Source organism: Staurois parvus, unplaced genomic scaffold, assembly GCF_062004578.1.
Source record: "Staurois parvus isolate SC_StPar_1 unplaced genomic scaffold, SC_StPar_1.0 ptg000394l, whole genome shotgun sequence".
NCBI lineage: Eukaryota > Metazoa > Chordata > Amphibia > Anura > Ranidae > Staurois > Staurois parvus.
Genome location: NW_028318190.1, coordinates 2,917,521 through 2,938,772, shown reverse-complemented (window position 1 = coordinate 2,938,772; position 21,252 = coordinate 2,917,521). Strand labels below are relative to the sequence as shown.

The 21,252-nt window shown below is 40.4% G+C and overlaps 1 protein-coding gene across 3 annotated transcripts in view; it reads left to right on the top strand.

Annotated features, from left to right (window-relative positions):
• Positions 1-21,252, top strand: part of SYTL1 (synaptotagmin like 1) — an 81,210-nt gene that overhangs the window by 45,864 nt on the left and 14,094 nt on the right. For 2 of the 3 annotated variants that reach the window (XM_089686241.1, XM_089686243.1), the window contains exons 3-9: positions 3,258-3,406; positions 3,483-3,582; positions 5,054-5,099; positions 9,583-9,625; positions 14,935-15,023; positions 15,898-15,999; positions 18,622-18,788. In XM_089686241.1, coding sequence (XP_089542367.1) covers positions 3,258-3,406; positions 3,483-3,582; positions 5,054-5,099; positions 9,583-9,625; positions 14,935-15,023; positions 15,898-15,999; positions 18,622-18,788 — 696 coding nt within the window. The remainder of the gene's footprint in view (positions 1-3,257; positions 3,407-3,482; positions 3,583-5,053; positions 5,100-9,582; positions 9,626-14,934; positions 15,024-15,897; positions 16,000-18,621; positions 18,789-21,252) is intronic. The other variant, XM_089686244.1, reaches the window with a different exon arrangement.

The window sequence follows — 21,252 nt, the reverse complement described above, 5'->3', positions numbered from 1 at the left end:
TTTGTTGTCAAGGGGGAGCAGTGATTGTCTGAGCTAGCACTACACTGGCATCTTCGGCATCCCTCCAGAAGAAAGATAAGCAGACAGTGAGAGAGGGATGATGCTTCTACAGGATTCCAGATAGATCAAGGAGCTAGGTATTGAGCACCAGTGCCCCCTCCCACACTGACTGGCAATGCCCCTAATCTGTCCTCACTAAGCACCAGGACCCCCCATTGAGCACCAGTGCCCCCTCCCCCACTGACTAGCAGTGCCTCTAATCTGCTCCCACTTTGCATCAAGACCCCCCATCACCCCCCACTCGGCATCAGGACCCCCCATCCCCCCCCCAAAGCACCAGGACTCCCCATCCTCCATGTGCTTATTGATTTGGAACCTGCTGAACCCAAACTTGATAAGTATTTTAATTTTTTCAAACCTTTCTGTATTGCTGTTGCCTTGTTGTCTTTGTTTCTTTGTAATATGTTTTTCTGTAAATATTTTATTTGCACCTTTTTTTAAGCTTTTAATTTTTGAACCATATTTTGAAAAGTGTCTCTAGTGCACTAACACAGCATGTAAAGAATCCTTGTCTCTTGAAAAGCGCTACTGTAGTGTAAATCTCTGAATATACCTGTCTGTGGTGACAATGGGGTACTAAACCTGGAGAGTGCAAAATCTGGTGTATCTCTGTATAGAAACCAATCAGCTTCCAAGGCTTATTGTCAAAATTTAATTGAACAAGCTGAAGTTAGTACCTGATTGGCTACCATGCACAGCTGCACCAGATTTTTCATTCTCCAGTTTTAGTAAATCAACCCCACTGTGGGTTACAGGCATGTTTTCTGAAGTCATAATTGCTATTGCTAATTTTGTAAATGGGTGATAGGCCAATCCTATTTGGGGGAAGTTTGGGGCTTAAACTCCTTGGCGGTATTCCCGAGTGTAGCTCGGGGTAAAATTTGAGTACCAAGAGCGGTAACCCCGAGCTACACTCGGGCTTACCATGCGGCGTTGCTCAGGGAGTCCCTGCAGCACTTACCTTGTCCTTCGTTCCCACGATGTGTCCCCTGCAGCATCCCCGGCCATCTCCTCCAGCCGATGCCGGCATCTGGCTTCCGTGTTCCGGTCCCTGTGATGTCGGGACGTAGGGGCGCCGGAACCGGCGGCAAATTTGAAATTTTAAAAAAATTTAATTTTTAAAAAAATTATTATTATATAGTAAAACATTGCTGTTTTAATGCATCTCACATATATTTTGTCCCTACTGCTTTGTCCTGTGCCCTGCCTGCATTTTGACTGTTCTTTCTGCCTGAAAACTTAGAAAAGTCCATGGCGTCCAAAAAGCGTTCCTTTATGTCAAAATCGGTTTTAGACCAGCTAGAGAACAGCGATCGTAAATCAGAACCACTTGCAGAATTGAGTGATAATGATTTGTGGTGAAATTCGTCATCAGACACTGAAAATGATTTTGCGACTTTGCTCAGCGATGTGCGAATTTGCCTCTGTATTTCAAATTTCAGTGTTTTTGGTTTGATTATATTATTGAATTAAATATATTATTATATTATTATTTTTTATGATTATTTATTAAATTATAATTTATGATTTCGTGTTTCAAGTTTTATCATATCCGCAATGTTTACTAGACTCTTGTTCGGACAGATTTCAGTGAGTTATTCCTAAAAATTACAGCCTACAATAAAAAACTACATATTTCCATGCAAAAAAATGGTACCGCTTTCAGCACCAAAAATCGGAAATAATCATACCGCCGAGGAGGTTAAAGAGTTAATTGCTTAGTTGACTAAACCCAGTGACATTATGATTGCTAATACCAATGTATTTCATTGATATTTGCAATCATTGTTACTGAATGAAACTGATTCATTCAGTCTTTTGTTGTGATTAGCTGTGATTGGGCAAACCTGATCACATGATACAAATAGGCTGTGATTGGCCCTGTCTGTGTCATGTGACTGTTTTGACCAGTCACAGCTAACAAGATAATTGTATACAATGGATAGCATGACAGGAACCATCCATTGTATACAACTGATATGTGATCTGCTGTGATTGATCACAGCGGTCACATGACACTGGCAACGGGCTGGTGTAGTGATATGTCATTGGCTGTGTCCCGTGGACACAGCCAGTGACAGGTCACACTGCTGCATGGCCCCGCGGCCGTGTGAACAGCTAGTTTTGACAGGACATCATATGACGCCCAGTCACAACAGCGATTGTCCCGCCCTCCCGTCAATCTGCTATAGGCCAGGTGGGAAGGTGTTAAAGTATATGTGAACCCTCAAGTTGTAAAAAAAACTCATTCAGAATAAAATACAAATACAAAACATTTACGTATACATATAAAAAATATTATAAATACCTTTCTGTTTTCCTTTTTTACAAGTGATCACATGCTCTCTGTTCTTGTTTGCAGCAGGAGCTCAGAGAGCTGGGGGAGAAGAGACAGCAGGACACTGATCTTACCAGCAGGGGCGGACTGACAACTCGTGAGGCCCCCGGGCAATAGGGGATCATGGGGCCCCTGTGTCCGTGCCCAAACTCAAAAAAGCCTATGAAAAAGGTACCAGGGGCATCTCACAGGGCCCCCTACTGACCCCGGGCCCTCGGGCAGTGCCCGAGTTTCCAAATGGTCAGTCCGCCCCTGCTTACCAGTTAATGGCTGTGGGGGGAGGGAGGCATGTTAGCTCATGTCTGATCATTGGAGGAGAGCAGGCTGAGTTCTGTGAAGTGCTAGAAAACTGACCCCACTGTATTCTCATGCCTAGTGTGGTTAGTTGTTAATAGTAGAGGTGGAGGTGGAGACTGCAGGGTGGAGTGTCAGCAATAAGTAGAGAAAGAGCAATACACTGACCTTCCCAGTGATTAGCCATGCAGAGGGGCTGGTCAGCATACGTTTGATCATTGGGTGACAGGCAAGCTGTTATCCCAGCACAACCAGAAAATTGACCACACAGGGATCAATGTCCTCTTGCGCCTAATGTGGTCACTTTGAAATAGAAAAGCAAGAGGACTGTCAGGAACTCCAGTGATTTCACACAAAGGAAGCAAAACAAAGAGAACAGGATACTTTTTCATACAAGTATATGGTACAGCAGGCACATATCAAGAATATGAAATGTTGGGTTTACATATTCTATAAGCAAGCCTCATCTGTTAAATATGTCAAAACTTTTTTGGAGCAAAATTATTTTTATATGTGCTGATAAAGATGCTTAAAATTAACTGAAGGTTACGCCTCTGATTCACAGCAAACTTCGATCATCTGTATCAGATCCTTGTGCACTGAAACGTCTTTCAGGAGATTGGTTCAGTGATGTAAGGGCATCACGTCCTTGGGGTCAAGTTGGTGGTGTTGATATTGTGAGAGCTTCAATTAGGAGAAAGAAGAAGACCAGAGGTAGATTATGATTTCACGTGGAGTGTGTACATCTTCTATAGAGTTCTTTGTTAATAGGCACAATTGTTATTTACAGCTGAATGGGACCACAACTGGGGATATGATGATGTCGGAATGAATGGGAATTATGACAGTGAAACATCTGAAGAGGACGAAATACAGAAATCTGAGACCAGGTAAAATGTGAACACACAATACAACATGGCAGGGGCAAATGGGGGTAACTGCAGGGTAAACTGATATTTTTTTTCTTCTTCCTAAGCCCGTGGTGTGCAAAAACTAAACACCAAAAGTGAACAAACTACAAAGTGCACTTATTTTATAATGCTTTGTGATAGAGGTTTTTTTTTTTACTTTTAGTTCTTTACCAAATGTAGTGGCTGCCTAAAAAAAATCATAGTTACATAGTTAGCCTGGCTGAAAATAGAAAAAAGTCCATCCAGTTCAACCATTAAAAAAAAAAAGTTATAATCCTACACCCACAGTTGATCCAGAGGAAGGCAAAAAATCCCAGCAGAGCATGAACTAATTTGCTCCTGCAAGGGGAAAAAACTCCTTCCTGATCATCCGAGAGGCGATCGGATATTCCCTGGATTAACTTTATTTGTAAATGTTAGTATCCAGTTACATTCTGTGTATCTAAGAAAGAATCCAGGCCATTTTTAAAGAAATCCACTGAGCTGGCCAGAACCAACTCTTGATGAAGTCTATTCCACGTTTTCACAGCTCTCACTGTGAAGAAACCTTTCCATGTTTGGAGGTTAAATTTCTTTTTCTCCAGATGTAAAGACTGCCCCTTTCTTCTCTGTGATGACCTCAGGGTGAATAGCTCTACACCGAGTTCACTATATGAACCACTGATGTATTTATACATGTTGATCATATCCCCCCTTAATCTCCTCTTCTCAAGAGAGAATAAATTCAGTTCCTCTAATCTTTCCTCATAGCTGATCTCCTACATGCCTCTTATCAGTTTGGTTGCCCTTCTCTGTACTTTCTCCAGTTCCCCAATGTTTTTTTTGTGAATTGGTGCCCAAAACTGAACTGCATATTCCAGATGAGGTTTTATTAATGATTTGTACAGGGGTAATATGATATCTCTCTCTGGAGTCTATACCTCTTTTAATACAAGCGAGGATTTTGCTCTCTTTAGAAACCGCAGCTTGGCATTGCATGCCATTATTAAGCTTGTGATCTACCAGAAACCCCAGATCCTTCTCCACCATTGATTCCCCCAGTTGTACCCCCCCCCCCCCCCACCCTAGTATGTATGATGCATGCATATTCTTAGCCCCCAAGTGCATAACCTTACATGTATCAACATTAAACCTCATTTGCCACATAGTTGCCCAATTAAACAGTGCATTGAGGTCGGCTTGTAAGTTGAAGACATCCTGTAAGGACGTTATTCCACTGCACAGTTTGGTGTCATCTGCAAAGACTGAAATGGGATTTTGTAATCTCAGACCCTATATCATTTATACATATATTAAAAAGTAAGGGTCCCAACACTGAACCTTGAAATCATGATATCCTTTTGTAGCCATTCTATTCTGGGCCTTCATAGCTGCCTTATAGTCCTTTATGATTTTAGTCCTTGGCACACATTTCAGCCATAACAAACGTTACCTGTTTCTTTTTTAACAGGCTACCCAGTGAGCTGTCACCACAAGAACTGTCTGATGACATACAGGTGTGTGAGTATGTATGCGTGCACTTGGTTGTGTAATGACTATTCCCCCACCACCCATTAGTAACTATCCATCACAAATCTAGTATTTCTGGTAAATGCAGATAAGGCAGGTACCCTCAATAATAAACTTTTTATATAACTGTCTTATTTTCTCCTGTATTTTCAAAAAGTAAACCAGCAAACTAATCAGACTGAGTATTCAGTCAGTGCCTATATACAATATAAAATCAAAGAACATACAGTACACTTTACAAGGTAACTGTATGTAAAGTAAAACTTTTTTGTTTTGGATGGCACATAGAAGGGTTTGAGCCTATTAGGCTCTCTGTGCTGTCTGTGTCCCTGTTGGGGAGACTAACTCTTATTAGTCCTGTTGACCATTGCCTCAGGTACAGACACTGATGGGAAATCCAAACTTTCTCAATTGGCTCAGAATAATAAGTAAAGGTGAAATCCTCCAATGGAGTAACTTCTTTTGGTGAAACAATAGATATCCCTTTGAAGAGACCTGCTCTTACTTCCTGTTGTGTATCTGGGGAAGCAAATACTGTGTGTTCTGTTACAAATGCACTTTATGCATTCATATGCCTTCTTAGACCCAGTCTGTCTAGACAGCATGGTCACCTGCTGACTTAGCACCATCCACAGGCAGCTTACCTCTTCAATAAGACACAGAAGTTGAATCCAATGCAACTTTACTTCAGCTAATTTCAGTACAGAGGATGTTTTCTAGTCTTTTGGAATGTAGTGGCCACAAACCGCTACTACAAAAATAACAACTTATAATAACTTAATGCAATTCAATACAACACAGAAAAAGCACATGAAAGTGTGGCAGAGCAATGTGAAATTACCCAGACAACATAAAGAAACTAAACAGGGGTCATATCCCTTCCCTACTCTATCCAAAATGGAAAAAAACTAAGTTTTGGATTTACATATACTTACTGTATATACAGTGCAGCAAAAAAGTATTTAGACAGCCACCAATTGTGCAAGTTCTCCCACTTAAAAAGATGAGAGAGGCCTGTAATTGGCATCATAGGTAGACCTCAACTATGAGAGACAAAATGAGGAAAAAAATCCAGACAATCACATTGGCTGATTTGGAAAGAATTTATTTGCAAATAATGGTGGAAAATAAATATTTGGTCAATATCAAAAGTTCATCTCAATACTTTGTTATATATCCTTTGTTGGCAATGACAGAGGTCAAACATTTCCTGTAAGTCTTCACAAGGTTGGCACACACTGTTGCTGGTATGTTGGCCCATTCCTCCATGCAGATCTCCTCTAGAGCAGTGATGTTTTGGGGCTGTCGCTGGGCAACACGGACTTTCAACTCCCTCCAAAGGTTTTCTATGGGGTTGAGATCTGGAGACTGGCTAGGCCACTCCAGGACCTTGAAATGCTTCTTACGAAGCCACTCCTTCATTGCTCGGGCGGTATGTTTGGGATCATTGTCATGTTGGAAGACCCAGCCACGTTTCATCTTCAATGCCCTTGCTGAATGGCCCCATTCATTCTGTCCTGTACATGGATCAGTCGTCCTGGTCCCTTTGTGGAGAAACAGCCCCAGAGCATGATGTTGCCACCCCCATGCTTCACAGTAGGTATGGTGTTCTTTGGATGCAACTCAGCATTCTCTCTCCTCCAAACACGAGGAGTTGTGTTTCTACCAAACAGTTCTATTTTGGTTTCATCTGACCATATGACATTCTCCCAATCCTCTTCTGGATCATCCAAATGCTCTCTAACAAACTTCAGACGGGCCAGGACATGTATTGGCTTAAGCAGGGGGGCACGTCTGGCACTGCAGGATCTGAGTCCCTGGCGGGACTCAGATATATTTTTCCAGTATATTTAAAACATGTAGGGATCCTGATAAGCTGGAATGTCCCTATTCTAAATTCAGTGTTGGCAGCTTGGCTATAGTCTGCCCGAACTCTATTATTGTTTCTGCATATCTTGGGTTTCCCCAACATTAAAGATAATTGTTTACATCTTATGAATATTTATTTCTCTCTGGCAAATCACTGGGAGGTTTTTGCCAATGGTGTATGCTGAGCAGAGATGTGCACGACGAAAACATTTGTTTTGTTTCAGATTCATTTGTTGAGTTAATCATTTCCTCTCATTATATTCATTATGTTAGAATGATTCGTTTTGGAAATTCAGATTAGTTTCGTATAGTCGGATTCGTTTTTAACGATATTTTAAACAAAACACGTCGGGAAGGGCACATATTCTGATGTCATCACATCTTTGTGCATGTGTGCTAAGTACCAATCCCGATCTGTATGTATGCTGTTTGCTCTATGCGAGTACACTTGCTGATCCTGATTTGTATGCACGCTATTTGCTGATAATAAACCAAAGTTACTGAGTACTATTATACTATGTTCAGCGTGCTTCCTTTTTTGATCCTATGGTCTGTGCTGCATGGGTTGTGGAGCAGGAGCAGTTATTTTTGATCAACTGCCCCGGGAGGTCCTGTGAGCCACTCGTGTGGGTCCGGAATGAGCATTCCATGGATCTTAAGAGCTATCCATATGATAGCAAGCCCTGTTTGACCTCCAGTATTAAAGGGGTCGAGCTGCATGGCTAGTTTGGCTATATTTGTTTGGTGATGGTCAAGGATTTAAATCACTTGTGTGCCGGCATGGGAGAAGGTCAGCTCTTTGGCAAATAATACACTCTTGTATGGGATACTGTGGAACCTTTCTTGGTATGGACAATATTATTTGACGTGGTCATAGTATTTGGATGTTTGATGTCAATGCAAAGGGACAGTATTTACAAATATTGGTGTTTGAAGTTTAAAACAGAGCACTGGTCAAAACTTATGTTTTTATTTTCTTTTCTTTATTTTTTAAGTGCTCATTTTGTCCAGGGGCTCAGGGAAAAGCTGTACTTACCCATTCCTCTGGTCTTCTGGGAAACCGTGCTCCCCCATGTGCAGCGGTGGACTGTTCCTGCCGTCCTCACATCCGGAGCTGGTCTATGGGCGTGATGACGTCAGGAACAGTCCATTCACAAGACCACTAGCATGCAAGGGGGCATATTGCAATATGTTTGCATTTTATATGTAGTGTGTTTTTTTTAATGATGAAAAATGTTAATGCAAAATGAAATGAAGTGGGTCCGAAAGAACGAATGGACCAAAATGATTTCAGATTCATGTCGTTACATTTATGATCATGTCATTTGAATGAAATTAATGAATGTGAATTAATTAATTGTTTCGTTATAATTTATTTTAGATTTGTTGAAATTTGTTATCCGAATCTCAGAATAATGAAAATTGTGTCCAAATTTTTAATTGCAATGAAAAGAATCGACATTGTCTAATGTTGAGGAAGGATATACATTTTGGGGTAACTTTGGAGAAGGATCCTTGCCTCCCAGGCCTGCTGCCTGAGGACGGTCTTTGCTGAAAGAGGGGCTTGAGCCTACAGCCTAGAGAATTTATGCTACCCTGCTGGAGGGTACATTCAGGAGTGGAGCAGGAAGATGACTGCCTGTATGGAGCATCTTGGGAAGAGATTTCACTGTTGAATAGTGTCATGGAGAGCTGGGTATGACCTGTTGGTGATGGGCATTGCAGGAAGTTATGTTGCTCATCTCTTTAGGTACTTGTACTGCCCAGTTGTGTTTAATAGTCCAATACAAATTGATAGTCTTAGTTTAAAGGTCGATAGTATGCATTTACGTTTGCTACTGCAGAGGTCTGAAGCTATGTTTTTAGCTAGCCTTTTTGGGGTATCCTGAGTCCTGACCCTCTTTTGTGAGTTTATTGTGCCTTAATAAACTCTCAAAGATGTGCTAAAGTGACTGATGCCCAATTGCTTTCACAATGACTCAAGGATTTTACCTTGAAGTTTAAAATGCTAGCTCACCAAGCTGCCTGAGGGTCCTCCTCATCTGCCCATACTTAAATCTGGGTACACACACATAGCTTTTTTGGCTGAACACACTGTCAGTGTACAGTGATCAATGCTGCAGCTGTTAATTGAAAGAATTCTATCTGTGCAAAGATAGAAAATGAGAGAAATCCCTCAGGATACAACAAATTTTCCTGCCCTCCCCCCAAAAATAAAAAATTTATGAGAAAATAGGGCACAAGAAAGCCCTCTCCTGACCTTTATAAAGTTAATTATTATTATTGGGCCTGATGCATAAAGATAATTTTGACTATAAAAACCACAGTAACCAGATTCTCTCCTAGTACATTAACTGTAAAAGGTGTTACTATGAGCCTGCACAGTGATCACGTATTCATTCATGAACTTCTTTAGTTGTCATACACTTTCTGATAATTGCTAGCTTCATGAACAATGTGAAAAGTAAAAGTAAGGATGTACATTATTTTCTCTTAGCCAAAACTGCAATAGTTGGCGCTAAATGACAAATATTGTATTACATGTACAGCAGGTACCTAGGTGTCAAACACATTATTACTAAGATCTTCTTTCTTTTGTAGGATGGGAGCACTTCCCAAGATGGGGAAGAAAACAATATACCAGGTGTGTAATTATGTTCAGTTAGCATCCATCATATCTTTTTTTGGTTACACCTTTTTTAACGTATCAAATACTTCAATCTTCAAGCTTCAATCAGTGATGTGCAGACTTGGAATGCTGAATTTGGCATTGTGCGTCCTTAGTGTGACAGGTTGGACCACCAACAGACTGCATGAGTCATATGTCAGTTTCTCTTTGATACTCTGGAATGATGTGTCTGCAGCCAAGTTTCCAGTTACGTATAAGTTCCATCAACAATGCTAGGGGTCTGATTTTAGATGCTGGATTCTTTTACATTAGCTAATCATCCTAGCTTAGGATCATACAAGCTGTGGTGGGGTGACACCAATGGGAAGATCTTGTTACTTGAGTCCACTTAATGAAAAAGAATTGGGAGATGATTCAGGCAACCAACATCCACTGAAAGTCAGCATACAATTTTAACTGCTTCCTGACCGCCCTATAGCAGAAGTACTGCTACTGGGTGGCATGGGTGCACAAAACCATGTGTATATATATGTGATTTTGCATTTCCGGGTAGGGGGTGCCCTACCCGTGCCACGATTCATGACCTTGGCTGTCAATCACATGGTCCCGGATTCGTTAGTGCCCAGTGATTGCCAAGCATCTCTGACGGGGGGGGCTGTTTGCAAACAGAACAGTTCTCTCCCCTGTCAGCTACTTGCAAAGCAGTGTGCTTACAGTGAAGCACAAACACACCCCAGATGTTAACCCCTTCCTGCCCAGTGTCATTAGTACAGTGTCAGTGCTTTTTATTAGCACTTATCATTGTATTGTGTCACTGGGGATGTCAGTGACACCAAGTCAGTTCCCCCAGTGTCAGAATGCCTGCCGCAGTCCCGGCATAAGTCGCTGATCACCGCCATTACTAGTAAAAATAAAAAAAAAATAAAAAAATCCCGGTATATATACCGCCATTTGCAAACGCTATAACTTTCACGTACACCAATTAATTTACACGTATTGGGATTTTTTTTAGCAAAGACATGTAGCAAAATACACTTTGGCCTAAATTTATGACGAAATTAGATTTTTTAAAAATTTTTTACTGGACATGTTTAATAGCAAAAAGTGAAACATATTGTTTTTTTCTCAAAATTGTTGGTCGTTTGTTTTTTATAGCGCAATAAATAAAAAACACACAGGCAATCAAATACCACCAAAAGAAAGCTCTATTTATGGAGAAAAAAATAACATAAATTTCATTTGAGTGCAGCGTTGCATGACTGCGCAATTGTCAGTTAAAGTAATACAGCACCGTAACGCAAAAAATGGCCTAGTCAGGAAGGGGGGTAAATCCTCAGAAGGGCAAGTAATTAAATGGGTCTACCCTTCAATAATCATGTCCATAGAGAAGTCTTTACAAAACATCAATTTAAAGCCAATCTCAGCTTTCCTTTCAAATCGGCTAAATACATTACAGGTGTATTAAAAAGGATTGAAAAGAAAGTCTTACCATTATCTTTATAAAGCCACAACCTAAGTAGAAAAGCTTATCACCTGCCAACATGACACAGAGGAGGACCCTTGTTCTCTGTGTGAGAGTCCTTGTCTCTCTGCAGGATCTGTCATCCCCCTGCTGAGCCAGGACTAGAGCTGTCCAATCAACTGGAATTTCCTCTGCTGCAAACATACTATATTGAATGGTAAATACGGCTCTGGTCATAAGGAATTGAAAACCATAATTTATGTGGGTAACAGAATGTTTTAAGCTATGTAAATTTCTTTAAACAGACATAACAACCCAGTTCTAACAAGATTTAAACAACAAGGTTTATAAAGAACCTGCCTTATTTAAAGTGGTCCTGTCTGAAAATAAGAGAGTGATGCCATGGCAAACCTCTGATTAAATTGGAAGCTTTGCAGCTGTAATTCTTATGATATCAAATCAGATACCATTGATTTACTAAAGTGGAACTCTGGGAAAACCATTCCTCTGGTCTTCTGGAAAACCGTGCTCCCCCATGTCCAGCGGTGGACTGTTCCTGCCCCCTCTTAGCACCTATGCTTACTAACCTGTCTAAGAAAGATCTGTATACAGTACTCTGAAAAAGTTTTAGGCAGCTATAAAGTAAGGTAAAGTAAAGTAAATTTGCAATTTACAAAATGAAAAGTGAGCGAACAGAAAAAAAAAATTAAAAAGAATTAATATTTGATGTAACTACCCTTTGGCTTCAAACCAGCATCAATTCTTATACTTGCACACTTTGTACACTTGCACAAAATCATGGATTGTGTAGGATTAGAGTCACACGTATGATTAACCAATTATACCATGCAGGTGCTAATGATCATCAATTTCATATGTAGGTTGAAACAGGTTATACATCATAATAAGACTGAGCACACCAACAAGGCACAAGGATTTACTAAAACCGAATAGTGCAAAATATGGTGCTGTTCATGGTAGCCAATCAGCTTCTACCTTCATCTTGTTCAATTAGGCTTTGACATAAACACTGGAAGCTGATTCAATTTCAGCGGTATCAATTCAGAGCTGCACCAGATTTTTCACTCTCCATTTTTAGTAAACCAACCCCACAAGGTACTGTCGTTATAGTGCATCAGGTCTCTGCCAGGCAAAAATTTCAAATCAGACTGGGCTTTCAAGCTCTTTTGAAGAAGCACAAAGAAACGGGCAACGTTGGGGAACGTAGATGCAGTTGTTGGCCAAGAAAACTTAATGCAGCAGATGAAAGACACATCATGCTTACTTCTCTTAGACATAGGGAGATGTCCAGCAGTACCATCAGCTCAGAACTGCCAGAAACCAGTAGAACCCAAGTACACCCAGAGGTCTGGCCAAAAGTGGTCTTCATGGAAGAGTTGCAGCCAAAAAGCCATACCTCTGACATGGAAACAAGGCTAAGCGACTCAACTATGCACAACAACATAGGAACTGGGGTGCAGAAAATTGGAAGCAGGTCTGGACTGATAATTCAAAATTTTTAATATTTGGCTGTAGCAGAATACAGTTTGTGATACAATGAGTGTCTGCAGGCAACAGTGAAGCATGGTGGAGGTTCCTTGCAAGTTTGGGGCTGCATTTCTGCAAATGGAGTTGTTGATTTGATCAGGATCAATGGTGTCCTCAATGCTGAGCAATACAGGAAGATGCTTATCCGTCATGCTATACCATCAAGGAGGCGTGTGATTGGCCCAAATTTATTTTGCAGCAGGACAGTGACCCCAACATACAGTCAAAGTCATTAAATTATCTTCAGTGTAAAGAAGAACAATGAGTTTTGGAAGTGATGGTTTGGCCCCCATAGATCTCAACATCATGGAGTCTGTCTGGGATTACATGAAAATATAGAAGGATTTGAGGTAGCTTACATCTACAAAAAATCTATGGTTAGTTGTACAAGATGTTTGGAACAACCTACCTGCTGAGTTCCTTCACTAACTGAGTGCAAGTGTACCTAGAAGAATTGATGCTGTTTTGAAGGCAAAAACTGGTCACACCAAATATTGATTTGATTTAGATTTCTCTTATGTTCATTTACTTTCCATTTTGTTAATTGATAAAAGTAAACAATTAACACTTCTATTTCTGAATGCATTCTTAATTTACAGCATTTTTCACACTTGCTTAAAACTTTTGCAAAGTAGTGTACTTACCTATTTTTCAGGCCACTCTGGCCATGTGATCCCCCCTGTGTCAGCCACCTCCAGCTGCAGGGTAGAGGAGAGGGTGCTCTGACAATGACTGGTAATGCCTGGGAGGGCGACATCACCTGTAGGCTGTTGTCAGTGCTCTCCCCTGAAGCAGCGTTGGCTAACACAGGGTAGCAGGATCATGGGGCCGGATCGGAACAGCTTGATAATAGGTCAGTATATATGAGGGGCATTCAAGTCAAATCGGGACTTTTAATTTTACAGGTATAAAAAGGATGCTAGTGCTATTAACACACAGTATTAAGTGGAAAGTGTGTCCTATTACTGATAGGACTGGACTGGCCTGCACATGCTGCAGGCCAGTCCAGAGACCGTTAATCAAGATGGCAGACAACATTGTTAGTGCGTGCATGGAACAGCATGTGGTGATGAAGTTTCTTGTAAATGAAGGCGTAAAAACCTCTGATATCTACAGAAACCTTCAAGCACAGTACGGTGATGAGACACTCAGTAAGACATTTGAACGGTGTAAACAATTCAAAGATGGCCATACATTCGTCAGTGACGATCCCATGGTGGTTCCCAACCCACAGCAGCCATTCCTGTAAACATTCAACACATGGAACGCTTGATCCTGGTTAATTGACACATAACCTGTTGTGAAATTGCACAAGAGATGAATATTTATGTGGGAGCGGTGAACACAAGATATGTTATCGCACGATGGGTACCAAGACAACCTGGGCATATCATTTCACTCCGGAATAAAAATGAGCATCGGAGTAGTGGAAGCATGCGAACTCACCACCACCAAAAAATTTTTGAACAATTGCATCTACAGGTAAAGTGATGGCCAGTGTTTTCTGGGGCAAATGTGGCATTATTCACATGTATTTTCCACCCCGTGGTGCCACTATCAACAGTGAATATTAGTGTCATGTTCTGAGTGATGTGCATACGCGTCTGGGGAAAAAACAGCCTGGTTTGCTCATTAAGGGTGCCCTGTTTCTCCAGGACAATATACAAGCTCATGCTCAGTGCACATTACAGCAACTTGGCCGGGAGGTATTGCCACATCGTCCTTACAGCCTGGACTCGCTCCGAGTGATTTCCACCTGTTTGAACCCCTAAAAGAGTTCCCTAGGGGTCAGCATTTCATCACTGATGATGAAGTGAAGCAGGCTGCCCTAGGATCGTTTAGACATACTGACAAATCTTTCCATGCCAAAGCTTTCCAGGTATTAGTTAAACGCTGGAATAAGTGGATAAATGTAGCAGGGAGTATGTCGAAAAATAAATGCAGTTTCCACTCCTTGAAATTTGTTCTTTTATTATACAGTATAAAGTCAAAGGTCCCAGTTTGACTTGAACACTGCTCATACATCTTTCTTACACAAGTTAGTTAGCATATATGTTAGGAGGGGGAGAGTAGTTAGGGTTATCCTGGCATTCCACTTTAAGTAATGGAGCCAGGCTGTAATTACTAGAACCAGATTTTCCATCTTCAAATTAAAGTTGACCTTTGGAGCTCCTATATTACTTTCCTTAAATGTTTTCTATCATGTTACCATATGATTGTAAAACTTACCTTATTAATACCTTATTGATATTCTTTATTTTAATTAAAAAAAAATGTTTACAGTGAAACATTTTATTGATTCTCCTGCTTCTAGATCCCATCCCTATGCGCCGTCGTATCCCTAGTGTGGGAGAACTCGATATGGAAGAAATAAATTTATCTCCAATAATTTTGCTACCAGAAGTGAGTATCATAAAGGTTGATAAACATGTTCTCAATGTTTCCTAATTTAACACCTCTATAGGAGGTAGTGCTTGATCTGGAAGCCCTATTGTTCACATGTGGCATTTACTGTAGACAGAACTTCTTTTTACCCAGGGAGTTAAAGTGGATTCAATAAATATTGCATCTTAAGCCGCAGTTTTGTTCTCTTAAGGACGTCTTTGCCAGTGAGTTCTCTACTCATGGGTTTCTATATTTAAAGTGGAAGTAAACTGTATCTGAACACCACAAACTGAAAATGCTATTGTATTCATTTTTAATATTCAAAGCTAATTCATCCATCCATGTCTCCATGCTTTATTTTACTAAGAAATCATTTCTGAAAACACCCTCTAGCATTTCTAGCTGCAGCCACCTTGAGTAAGGATGGATGATTCATGTAGCATTTGCTACAATGACTCCATATGCCCTTAGCTCAGGCATGTAGGCAGGAGGGTGTCTCTAGCTGAGAAAGACCCACCTGCCCTCCAAATGAAAGAAAAAATAATGCCCCTGAAGACTCCTACAATGTATGACATCATTTTGGCCTAGGCTAGGAAGCAACTGAAGAGATGTAAAAAAAAAAAACAGTTTAAAACATGTAAATATAATATACTTTCCTATCTATTTACTACTGCTAGCAGCATAAGGATTAAAAATTGTTAATGTTGATTGAGAAAGTTTAGTTCTGCTTTAAGAGAAGCTCAAATAACAGCAGATTGGTTATTTTCAAGTATATACAGTAAGTGAGTAAGTGAGGAAGGAGGTACCTTTTGTTCTCCAAAGCTGAGGAGTTACTGTTACATATCATAGTTTTACAGTGTATGTGTCAATTGCTTCCCTGTTTGTTTTTCAGGAAAATCACAGTGAAAATGACCTGTTACAAACGGGCTCGGAAGGTGATGGACATAGGAACCTCAGTTATAGTCCATCGGTGCCAACTCTGGGAAATAAATCTGTAAGAAACAGATATATTACTTTTATCTCTGTTAGTATATTATTATTATCATACAGGATTTATAAAGCACCAACAGTTTGCGCTGAGCTTTACAATATACGTGGGGACAGTACAGTTAGAATGAAGTTCAATACAGAAGGAATAGGTGTTTCCTGCTCATGGAGCTTACAATCTAAAGGATACAATTACATATTTTTGTAACAGAAGAGCAATAGGTTTATTTCACCAAAAATGGATGAGTGATTTTACCTTTACTCTTTATATAACTTCAAAATAGTTTCGTCATAAAATATCTCTAAGGTGTTGAATTGTTATTGTTTTCTAGAAAGCTTTGTTTTCTGATAAATTGTTGTTTTATCTCATTTTATCACCACCTCAAACAGCTCATTTTCCTGAATTCTCACATCTGACACCTACTGAAACCCTACCAAAACATAAACTGTATTTCTACGTTTGCAGCCAAATTGAGATAACACCTACTTTATATTTGTTAAGTGTTCCCATTCACATGGCATAGCTTTAAAAAAAAAATCTGCTTATCTTTTTTAAATGCTCTTTTCTGAAAATCCAGGACTCAAATTTTTTATTTAAACTAAGATTAGAATTTCACCTGTTTTCAAGTAAATTAGTCAGCATTTGCTGGGTGAGTGCCCTGTTGACCCCCTCCCAGCTTACATCCTTTGACTGAAAATCGAGAATTTATTTTTTTGGGGGCAGAAATTTGCCAGCTAAAAGTAACAGCATCCAGTCAGATGCAGTTACTGTTGGGATGTTCGGACAGCCACTGGTGCTGGCTGTCATAAAATAGCCCAGCAGAGAAATTCACTGATCTGCACTGTATATCAAGAATGTAGGTATCTGAATTTAAAAAGTCTAGTAATGTATGGTCAGCTTTATTTCTCCCTTGCTATGTATGTTTAAGAGGGGGAAAATTTGTAGTTTGTAATTTGCCAAATATATATTTGCAGGACTGTCTGATCTAAAAGAGAGTGGAAGATCTCAAAACATTGTATGTCATAGCATTGCCCCCAGTTTGTCCCTTACCGTCTACAATGCCAACTTTTCAAACTAAGCGAAGCTGCCAACAGATTCTTTTGTATAGACCTGCTCCAAATAAGCAACTAAAAAGGAAAAAAAATATTCTTTTAAAATAATTTTAGTTATGCTGCATGAATGGGAACACATGATAAACATATAGTTCGGGTTCTCAAATTTCACTGCAAAGGTGAAAATATATTTAAAGGGGTAGTAAAGTCCGCTTTAGAATGTGTGCCTACAATAAGGCTTACTTATAGGTACAGTGAATATCTCCTAAACGCCGCAAGTTTAGGAGATATTCACACTGGATGCAGCCGGTGACATCACTGGCACACTCTGAAGGGACGGCATATCCGTACCATCCATTCAGAGCTCTGTGCCATAAACCATGACTCCTGTGCGCATGCGCGGGTGTGAAGTCATCATGGCTCAGCCATTCAAAGGACATGAACCACCGCATCTGGAACGAAGACCGGAGGAAGATGGAAGCCCTGTCAGCGGTGACAGTGTACTATGGGAGGGCTTCCTGCTAAGGTAAGTATTTCCTAATGTGCTAGTATGTTCTGCATACTAGCACATTATGCCATTTTACTGCAGGGGATTTTTTTTTAATGACCACAGTTTACTACCCCTTTAAAAGTTTATCGCCAGTCTAAAACCAGTGTTATTTTAAGGAGTGATATCATTTACCAAGAGAAATACACCCGAACAGAACAATGCATTGAGTCTATTATGTGTTGCTACATCACTTTCATTTTAGTAAAATGGTAGACATTGGAGATTTATAAATTAAATAACTTTGGTTAAAGAGAAGTTTGGGATTAAAACTTACACCTTTACATCGATAACTGAGCAATCATAGACCACTGATCACTCAGTTCTTGGTCTTCAATGAGCAGCGAGCTGGTGGCTGTCAGTCACCGGCTCTCTGCTTTGCCCCTCCAGCACTCACCAGGCTGCGGAGGGGGCAGGAGTGGCTGGCTCAGGCTCTCAACAGGCTCTGAGCCAGTTGTCAGTCCAGGCATCTGGGTGGATCCCAATGTCAGAGTCACAATCTCTCCAGAGTTGAGTTGTGTCAGCCAACACTGGACTTTATGTAATTAGTGCAGAACGAATTGCACTCCTGTGATCCAAAGGAGAAGGGCCCTACTTCTCCTTTAAAAAGTTTACTTCATAGATGATTGCTCGTGCCACATTTGTTTTCAATTACTTCTTTTTTTTGGATGGCATATTCGTCTTTGTTAAGCTGGCCATAGATCAAAATCTGGCCAGTTCAGCAGGGACTAGCTGAATTTCAATACATGTGTGGCCACTGTACAGACGTACAGTGTACAGATCGAGTTCTGTTCAACCACCCTGTCAGATAAAAGCTGCTCTATCAGCACTGCAGGCAATAGGCTGTAGTGCTGATATGCGCATTCTGACAGCAGGGGAGTCTCCCAGCTGTCAGAATATAATAGAGCAGCAGGGACCATCCACCTCAATTGTGTAAATGGGAGAATCGGTTCAGTTTTAATGAATGTTCTGCCTAATCCTTAGTCTAGTATTCATAGCTGATTTTGGCAACAAACCTCTCTCCTGCAGCTCTCTGGCAGTATGATGAGCCTGTTCAGTGCGGGTGAAATCCATTCCCTAGAAATCCAAGGCTGGATCCAGTTTTCTCTTCAGTATGACTCACCCAAGAAGGAGCTGAGAATCCTGGTTATACAATGCAGGGACCTGACAGCAGCCCAAAGCCAGTCTTCAAACCCGTGAGTTGAGAGGGGGCTGAAAGTAAAGTGATCAAAAAGATGGTTAAATCTAGAGGACAATGAAGTGTTACCCATTAATTAATTCTAACTTAGACTGCCCAATAAAAGCAAGAGATACTCTTGATTTGATGCATATTTTTTAATTGTATTTGTTTTCATTCTTTAATTGAGAAGAGTGAATTTTTCAAAGTACCACCCATGTACTGCTGTAACCATAAAGTGAGGATCGCAGCAAGTACCAGTGCTCACTACACTCATGAAAAAATGGCCAGATACCTCCTGACTTATCATTCTGATAAAATATCTGTTTGTTTATGGCCAGCATTAATCACTTAGATCAAATAAGGTATTAAGTATGTGCTAGGCCTAGAAGGTACATATTGCTCAAGTAAAATTAAATAGTTATCGTGGGTTTGGCAGGAGAAACATGATATTCAGCAGGGATGACATCAAGGTGAGCTGCAGGATTACACATGTTTGTATTTCTGAGAACTAATGTACCACATGTACCTGTAGGAATTTTTCTTGTGTTTCATGTGTCATTCACACTACATAGTGTGGTCACCGCTGATTCCCAATAATCTAAAAAGCAAGGCAGTGCAGCCACCAAATTATTTTGAGTGTTTGGTTTAGGAGATCAGTTGATTTCCATATTAAAAACCAAACCCTGTTTTAGAAATTAAAGCAATTTTTTTTTAGATCTAAACAGAAGGCAGAAAGACAGGGACATCTTCGTTTAGTAAGCCGCTTTTTGTTTGTCAGAAAAAGTTTTATTAGAACATGTTCAAGCACACAGGTTCCAGAAATGCTCACAATGCAATATTTGAATATGGTGTACAGGAGTAATGAATCAGGTACAGCTCTCATAATCACAAAGCTGCAATCAGGCATCAGTTATTGTTGTTCATCAATAACGGGTGTATTTCCAAGGCATGCATGAGAATCAAATACTATAGTATTTACCAGCCGTTAACAGACATACAGTTAGGTCCATATATATTTGGACACAGGCACAATTTTAGTTTTTTTCAGGTATTTACCAAAACATATTCAAGATGTAGTTATGTAATGGATATGGGCTGAAAGTGCACACTCTGGTTTAATTTGAGGGTATGTACATCCAATTTGGAGGAAGGGTTTAGGAATTACAGCTCTTAAGAGTAGCCATCCCCCTTTTTCAAGGGACCAAAAGTAATTGGACAATTGAATCAAAAGCTGTTTCATGGCCAGGTATGGGCTACTCCTTCGATATTTTTTCATCAATTAACCAGGTAAAAGGTCTGGAGTTGATTCTAAGTGCGGTATTTGCATTTGGAATCTATTGCTGTGAACCTACATCATGCATTCAAACGAGCTGCCCATGCCAGTTAAACAGGCCATTATAAGGCTTCAAAAACAACACAAATCCATCACAGAGGTAGCAGCAACATTAAGAGTGACCAAATCAACAGTTTTGTACATTCTGAGGAAAGAAGAATGTACTGGTGAGCTCAGCAGCATAAAAAGGCATGGATGTCCACGGAAGACAACAGTGGTTGATGATCGCAGGATCCTCTCTATGGTAAAGAAAAACCCATTCACAACATCTAGACAAGTGAAGGACACTCTCCAGGAGGTGGGCGTATCATTGTCAAAGTCTACAATCAAGAGAAGACTTCACGAGAGCAAATACAGAGGGTTCACCACAAGGTGCAAACCATTCAAAAGCCTGAAGAATAGAAATCCCAGATTAGACTTTGCCAAAAATATCTAAAAAAGCCAGACCAGTTCTGAAAAAGCATTCTTTGGATGGATGAAACTAAGATTATTCTGTACCAGGATGAAGGGAAGAAGAAAGTGTGGAGAAGGCTTGGAACAGCTCATGATCCAAAGCACACAACTTCATCTGTAAAACATGGTGGAGGCAGTGTGATGGCATGGGCATGCATGGCTTCCGGTGGCACTGGGTCATTGGTGTTTATTGATGATGTGACAAAAGACAGAAGCAACTGGATTTATTTTGCAGTGTTTAGAGATATACTGTTAGCCCAGATTCAGCCAAATGCAGCAAAGCTGATTGGACAGCGCTTAACAGTAGAGATGGACAATGATCCAAAACCCACTGCAAGAGCAACCCAGGAGCTTTTGAAGGAAAAGAAATGGAATATTCTACAATGGCCGAGTCATTCGCCTGATCTCAACCCAATCGAGCATGCATTTCACTTGCTGAAGGCAAAACTAAAGGCAGAAAGACCCACAAACAAAGAACAACTGAAGACAGCTGCAGTTAGAGCCTGGCAAAGCATCAGAAAGGAGGAAACCCAGTCTTTGGTAATGTCCATGGGTTCCAGACTTCAGGAAGTCATTGCCAGTACAGGATTCTCAACTAAATATTAAAAATGAACATTTTATTTATGAGTATATTCATTTGTCCAATTATATTTGAGCCCCTGAAAATGGAGGGACTGTAAAAATGGTTGCAGTT